General features: G+C 34.6%; 1 protein-coding gene across 1 annotated transcript; it reads left to right on the forward strand.

Moving 5' to 3' along the window:
• LOC104700520 (putative invertase inhibitor) lies at positions 6,486 to 7,152 on the forward strand. Its single transcript, XM_010416042.1, has one exon. It carries the CDS (start codon positions 6,522 to 6,524, stop codon positions 7,050 to 7,052), a length of 531 nt encoding a protein of 176 aa, XP_010414344.1. The 5' UTR covers positions 6,486 to 6,521; the 3' UTR covers positions 7,053 to 7,152.

An 8,425-nucleotide genomic window follows, 5' to 3' on the forward strand; every position in this document is an offset into this window, starting at 1 on the left:
AAAAATATTTAATCATGACATTTAACTCACATTTCATGTAAAATTGAAATTATATAAATTACGCATTAACTATATTTCTCCACTCAATTGTATTAAAACATATAATAAATTAGAATTGTAACTCCTAACTATATTTCTCCACTTAATTGTATTAGAACCTTTGTATTCACCCCCTTCCCTCTTAACCAATTAGAATATTCTATCTAATATTTCATTAAAAAAAACAAGTCAAAATTAATTTTAAAAGCAAAACAAATTAAGTATATTTTTATTTAAGGAAAATTTAATCTTGGTTTGTTTAGATTTTACAATTAAATGAGGTTATATATCAGTTTGGGTTTATAAATGAGAATTATGGTTTAGATTTTACAATTAAAACGAAATTATATGTCGGTTTGGGTTTACAAATGAGGTGGTTAGGTTTAGATTTTACAATTAGAACAAAATTATATGCCGGTTTTGGTTTAAAAATGAGGTGGTTAGGGTTTAGATTTTACAATTAGAACGAAATTATATGTCGGTTTGGATTTACAAATGAGATGGTTAGGGTTTAGATTTTACAATTAGAATGAAATTATATGTCGATTTGAGTTTACAAATGAGATGGTTAGAGTTTAGATTTTACAATTATAACGAAATTATATGTCGATTTGGGTTTACAAATAAGATGTTTAGGAACTCAATTTTATAATTAGAATGAAATTATATATCGGCTTGAGTTTATAAAAGAAATTATTTTTTAAAGAATGAGAGAATCATATTGTTCTTATTTTAGAGAATGAGAGAATTAGTATTGTTGTTAAAACACATAGTAAATTAGAATTTTACATCACTTCTATTCCTAAAAATACTCATTCTCTCATTCTTCCATTCTCTTTTTCTCTCATGCTCTTCAACTATATCTCAAATTTTGTTGTTGTTGTTGTTGTTAATACATAGTTTCTGATGTTTAAAAAGGTTTATCTTCATAGTTTTTGATATTTTTAAAAAGGTTTATCTTCATTGTCTATTTTAGATTATCATCTTGTAAGTAATTATTTTTTATACTCTTTTACTATATTCACCCCACAAGGTCATGAAATTGAAAAGATCCATGTCTAATTCTATATTCTCTTCTAACACTCAAATTTAAATGGAGTAAAATATAGAAAAAGAATATAATGAAAACACATAATAATGTAGAATTGTAACTCCTATTTTTTTAACTATAATTCTACATCACTTCTATTACTATAAATACTCATTCTCTTATTCTCTCATTTATTCATTCTCTCATCCTCTTTTACTACACCTCAAATCTTTTTGTTTTGTGTTTTTTGTTGTTGTTGTTGTATGGGTTAAAAAATCAATTCAAATATTATTGTAAAAGCTTAATTCTAAATTATATTTTTGGAGTTCGTAAGGTATATATATATATATATATTATATTACATTGTTTTTTATGTTTTTAAAGGTTTATCTCCATTGTCTATTTTAGATTATCATCTTATAAGTAATAATTTTTTTAATATTCTTCTACTATATTCATCCCACAAAGTCATGTGGTTGAAAATGTCCATGTCTAATTCTCTATTCACTTCTAGCACTCAAATTTAAATGGAGTAATATATAGAAAAAGAATATAATTTTTAAAATATACCATCTAATTTAAATCCTCTAAAGATGAGACCATTAGTATGAAATTTAGCAATAGAAATTAAATTGGTGAGTGAAAATTTAAAAAAAGAAACCAAAAAGATAGAAGTTTTCCTAGGAAATTTTTAAAGAGATTTAGATTGAAATTCATATGATGTTATACGAAAACTAATTTAGTTTGTCGCTTACAAAATAATATAAATTTGAATTTGTATGAGTTTATATCAACAAAAAAACAAATTATGTGTAAGTTTAAAATTTCATTGTACCACTTGGTATTCCTTTTATAAAAAACAAAACAAATTAAAAAAATTATTTCTAATTAACTCACATTTAATGTCATTTGTAATTCTACATTTAGCTCAAATGTAACTCCTATCCAATAATTATTATAAATTTCATTCTCCCACTAATTTGTTTATCTTTCAAGATAAAATGTCTTTGGTTAGCTTTCATATTTTTATTTTTATTAGCTATTTTTTTAGTTATATCATATATATCAAATTTCGAGTTTGAGATATTTATTTTGGAACCAATTGGAAACTATAAACTCAACTCGTAATGGACCATGGATACTAGTCGGAGATTTCAATGAGATTATTGATAATACAGAGAAGATTGGAGGACCTGCAAGAGATGAACGCACATTCAGGGATTTCAGGCATATGTTATCTGTTTGTGATATATCTGATTTAAAGTCCAAAAGGTATCGCTTCTCGTGGGTGGGGGAGAGAAGGGACTACACGGTCAAATGTTGCCTTGATTGAGTGATGAAAAACTCAGAATGGGCATCCCTATTCCCAGCTGCAGAGGCTGCATTTTTGGAATTTGATGGTTCTGACCATAAACCAATCCTAACAACGATCCAACCTCGAGTTTCTTATACAACAAAGGCCTTTCATTTTTATAAAAGACTTACTGAAATAGAGAATTTCGATAAAATAGTTGCAAAAGGATGGAACTCCTGTAAAGAAATGCAACATTACTCGATTTGTGATCAGATCAACAACTGTCGCAGAGAAATGGCAAAAGGAAAACACAGAGCTAATTTAAACTCAGCAAAACATATTGATCACTTTCAACATCTTCTAAACAGAGCAATGGAGAGCACGAACAGGAATAATCGACGCCACATCCCATATTTGCAAAGAGAACTCAGTAAGGCGTATAGGGATGAAGAGTACTATTGGCAAAATAAAAGTAGAAATCGTTGGCTAAATCTTGGTGACCGTAACACAAGTTTCTACAATGCTAGTACTAAGACTAGATATGCTAGAAATCACATCTCTAGTATACGAGACTCATGTAACATCTGTTACTCTGGAGATCAGCTCATGCTCAAGAATATTTTTCTAAAATGTATACATCAAGCAGAGTCCCTGTCTCACCTATTGATTTTGGCGATTTCCCTCCTACTGTATCAAACACTATAAATGAAGACTTTGTGAGGGAGTTCACTGAAGAAGAAATTTTCGAGGCAATCTCTTCCATTGGAGATGATAGAGCACCTGGCCCGGATGGCTTAACTGCACGTTTTTATAAACATTACTGGAACATTATAGGCCGTGATATAATCGCAGAAGTTCGAGAGTTCTCTGACACCTCGCACATGAAGTCGGGTATGAATCACACTAACATTTGTATGATCCCTAAGATAGAGAAACCTCAGACGCTATCCGATTATAGACCTATAGCTTTATGTAATGTTTTATACAAAATCATCTCAAAATGCATGGTAGCTATGCTGAAAAAAACATTTGGATCATATAGTTTCGGACTCCCAAGCTGCTTTTATCCTCGGAAGACAAATTTCAGACAATGTTATGATTGCCCATGAAGTGATGCACTCTCTCAAATCTCGGAAACGTGTATCAACAAACTATATGACAATCAAAACAGATGTCACTAAAGCATATGACAGGGTAGAATGGAATTTTTTGGAAGTTACAATGCATCTCTTTGGTTTTTCAAAAAAATGGATAGATTGGGTTATGGCATCAGTGCGGTCTGTAAGTTACTCAGTCTTGATCAATGGTACACCATATGGAAATATTGTTCCTCAAAGGGGTATACGGCAAGGTGACCCTCTATCACCATATCTTTTCATACTATGTGCTGATATTATGAGCCACTTAATCAAAACAAGAGTTTGTTCGGGAGATATCAGAGGTATACATATAGGAAATGGGGTACCTCCAATCACTCTTTTGCAATTTTGCAGATGACTCTTTGTTTTTCTGTCAAGCGAATGCTCAAAACTGCAAAGCAATCAAGAAAGCTTTTGAAGTGTATGAGTATTACTCAGGACAACAGATTAACACAAGTAAATCTCTAATCACTTTTGGTTCTCGTATTAACGGCCAGCTTCAGAATAGATTGAAAAAGATTCTTGCAATACCAAACAATGGGGGTGGTGGTAAATATCTTGGTTTACCAGAGCAGTTCGGTAAAAAGAAGTGTGAAATGTTCCATTACATAATCGAGAAGGTGAAACAACGAACTGCTTCATGGAGGGGACGTCATCTCTCACCTGCAGGAAAAGAAATTCTTATCAAGTCAGTTGCTCTTGCCATGCCAGTGTACTCAATGTCCTGTTTTAAAATTCCACTTGGAGTCATCTCTGAAATAGAGTCAGTCATTCAAAAATTCTGGTGGGAGAAGAGTAATCATGACAGAGGCATATCTTGGATTGCATGGAAACGGTTACAATATTCTAAGGCTGATGGAGGTATGGGATTTAAAAATCGAGAGCGTTTTAATGATGCTCTACTTGCAAAACAAGTTTGGAGATTAATCCATTTCCCGAATACTTTATTTACTAGAGTCTTTAAGGATAGATATTACAAGGATGAATGTGTTTTAGATCTTAAACAGAGAGTTAATCAATCATATGGATGGTCATCTATTTTAGCAGGCCTTGAGTTAATCAAAAATGGTTCACGTTACATTATTGGAAACGGTGAGTCAGTCCGAGTAAATATAGATAACATCACAACACCTAACCCCCCAAAACCAGTTCGAAGTGTTGTACCAGATGAGCCTATCACAATATCGAACCTCATCTCCTCAAATCCGGCATATCAGTATTGGGACAACAATATGATTATACAACATATTTCACCTGCAGATCACAACAAGATTTTAAAATGTATCTCCTGCAGAAACAAAGTCTGGATAGGCTTATTTGGCATTACACTAAATCAGGGGAATACACAGCCCGATCTGGCTACTGGTTCTCAATGAATAATCCGGACAACCCATGTGACTTGCCACCAAAACCTCATGGTTCGGTTCAGTTAAAAACACAAATATTGAAACTAAACATTTTACCAAAGGTAAAACACTTTTTATGGAGGTTGCTCTCTAGATCTTTACCCACAGTTACTCGTCTCATATCTAGGGGAATGAATATAGACCCTGTCTGTTCGAGATGTTTACGAAATGATGAGACAATTGATCACATACTATTTTTATGTCCCTATGCTGAATCCATTTGGGAATTAGCAAATATTCCTATCCATGCCCTGTATTTGCCCTCTATCACTTGTGAAATTTTTTTGGAAGCCGTTTTTGCACTCCAAAATTATAACGAAATTCCATTAGAGACAAAATTATTACCATTTTGGATCCTTTGGCATATATGGAAGACAAGAAATAAATTTATCTTTGAAGAAAATTCAGAATATCCAACACACATAGTATGGCGTGCTAAAGCGGATGTACGAGAATGGTGTCGAAGTGTTTAAAACCAAGTCGACTCTTCGTCTTTAATATCAAAACCAACTCATTGGACCAGACCACCTTCATCTATGCTCAAGTGCAATTTTGATGCAAGCTATGATCCTCTTTCACAAGAGACACGGAGCGGGTGGATTTTGCGTGATAATAGAGGCATTTCCAATGGCTGGGGGTCTGCAAATTTGGGGTATGCATCATCACCGTTGGAAGCTGAAGGAAAAGCTCTGTTAAATGCGATGCAACAAACGTGGATACGGGAATAAGAAAGGTAGTCTTTGAAGGAGATTGCGAGAGTTTAATCAAGATGCTGAACAAGTCGACTTACATTGCTTCGATTGAAGGTGTTTATCAGGATATATTATACTGGTCACAATCTTTTGACATAATACAATTTGTTTACACTCCAAGAAATTGTAATAGTACAGCTCATGTTTTAGCAAAATTCGGTTGTACAACTCAACTCTTTTATTCAGCATGTTTCCATCCCCCTCTATGGTTAACAGAAACTCTTTGTAACGATTACCATTTATCATATNGAAGGTTTGATCCTACCGTCGACGAAGAACGCTGAAGCAAAAGCTATGAACATTAAAGAAATCGTTGAACATATCCTCAAGGGCAAGAAATATGAAAGTATTGAAGCAGAGCTACGCGATTGCGTTGANTCTTCTATATATATTTCTTTAAACTTTGAAATGAGGAATATTTATACATAATATTTTTATATATAGTTAATAATTTTGTTTGATACAATTTTACTATAATACAATCTTAAGAAAAAATCTATTATTTGATTATGTTATTGTTACCAGAAAAAAAAACAATATTATTTTTATAAATATTCAGAAATATAATAATGCACCATGTGTCCTGGTCCCAACTTTTGTTTATTCAAAATAGTTTAGTCCCAACTTTTTTTCATTTTTCATTTTTCACTTCATTTATGAATTTTAACTATTGAATTAATGATTCAACAAATCTATTGTACATAGTCAAAGAGTCTTTTTTTTTTTTTTTTTGGTCAAAAAGAGTCTTACCATAAACATCTATGTTCACTTTTACTATAAATTGCAACACAAAGTGAACATATTCTTCATCAATCAATTCTTATTTTCTCTACTTCCTCCAAAGAAAAAAAATAAAAAGAGATGAAGTTTTTGGTTTCATTGGTTATGTTCTCTCTTCTCTTGAACGGTTTCGCATTTGCTCAAACTCTCCTTCAAGATTCTTGCAAGAAAGCAACCGTGATAGAACCGGGCTTGATATACAATTTCTGCGTCGATTCTCTTACACAAGATCCACAAAGCAAAACCGCAACCACCCTCGAAGGTTTGATCCTACCGTCGACGAAGAACGCTGAAGCAAAAGCTATGAACGTTAAAGAAATCGTTGAACATATCCTCAAGGGCAAGAAATATGAAAGTATTGAAGCAGAGCTACGCGATTGCGTTGAGTTTTATGACGATGCTAATGATTCGTTAAACACTGCTTTAGCGAGCGTTCGATCGCACGATTATAAAACCGCTAATGAAAATTTTAGTATTGCTTTGGATGTACCAGGCAACTGCGAGGATGGTATCAAGGAAAGAAATAAACAGCATTCTCCCGTTAGTAACGAGAACAATGATTTGTTTCAGAAGATTTTGATTCCTCTTGTTTTTAATTATATGCTAATATGAATTTGTCAAAGTGCTTTACCAATTAAACATCGATTAATGATTACCATGTAAAGTTGAGAGCAAAGAGACTTTATCTTAATGGAAATAAAATTTCGCTTTACATGTCTGGGTTTTTTCTTGCCGGCAACATTGACATATTGATTTTTGTTTTTGGTAAGACATTGACATATTGATTTGGAAACGTAAAAAAAAAAGCGATTTTCTTAAAATTAAACTTTTTTTTTTGGGTAGAGGACAAGGAGGAAACCTTCTTGCTATTTATTCATGAAAAAGAGAAAAATTACAAACAGACTTGACGCGGGACCGTGGCCCCGAAAATGTCCTCCTGAACCAGCGACTCCACCGTAGATGGAGCTATTACAAACCAATGAAAACCTAATGATAAGAAAAAAGCATAGTTGGCTAACCCATCAGCTAGACGGTTAGCTTCCCTATAGATGTGAGATATGCGGACTATCCAGTCCCTTGAAAGGAAGCCATGGCACAGCCGTACCAGGAACGACAGGGGGTGCGAATCTGCAATCCCTGTGGTTAAGAATCCAACAACTAATTTCGAGTCAATCTCCAGCTCAAGTCTTGTTATGCGTTGTTCCCAAGCAATATATAAACCATAATACACTCCCCCTAACTCCGCTAAAGGGGCCGAACAGATACCGATGTTCAACGCAAAACCTCCGCACCATTGCCCCATCGTGTCCTGCAGTATCCCCCCGTTGTAGCCAGACCCGGGTTTCCGCGGGATGCCCCATCAGTATTCAACTTTACCCACCCTCCCGCGGTGGCTACCAACAGATCATCCGCTCAACTGGGTCACTCACCCGATTCTGGGCCGCCATGTGTGCAGAGACCACCTCCTTGGCCATTGCTTTAACAAACTTCACTTTATCCCTGCATTTACTCACTTCACCAAACACATGCCCACACCTCCACTTCCAAGCCCACCACACAACAACGGCGAATAACGTTGCCCAGGAGAACTCTGTCCCATCTTCTATCTGACCCAAGTTACCATACATCCATTCAAATAGCGTACCCGTAAAGAAAGCCTCTCGTCGCCGTGGAGGTAGCAACTTAATCCAAAGACCCACAATAACCGGACAATCTCTTAAAACATGCATAATGGTTTCATCTCCCCATTTACAAACCTGACAAACACTCGTGTCTCCCAAATGTCGTCGAGTTCGCTCCACGTTTTTCATGATAACCTGATGACTGACCAACCACAAAAAAGTACGAACCCTCTCGGGTGCTCTGACTTGCCAAAGTTGCTGAAAAAAGTTGGACATATTAGGGCGAGGTTCCCTGGTGTCAGTAATCAAAGAGTGTGCAGACAACACCGTAAACCTCCCATCTGATGTACCCCCCCCCCCCCC

The sequence above is a fragment of the Camelina sativa genome, chromosome 7 (genome assembly GCF_000633955.1).
Source record: "Camelina sativa cultivar DH55 chromosome 7, Cs, whole genome shotgun sequence".
Taxonomy (NCBI): domain Eukaryota; kingdom Viridiplantae; phylum Streptophyta; class Magnoliopsida; order Brassicales; family Brassicaceae; genus Camelina; species Camelina sativa.

What these genes read in the sequence shown, in the direction of transcription:
- LOC104700520 (XM_010416042.1), top strand. Translation starts at nt 6,522, where the DNA reads ATGAAGTTTTTGGTTTCATTGGTTATGTTCTCTCTTCTCTTGAACGGT.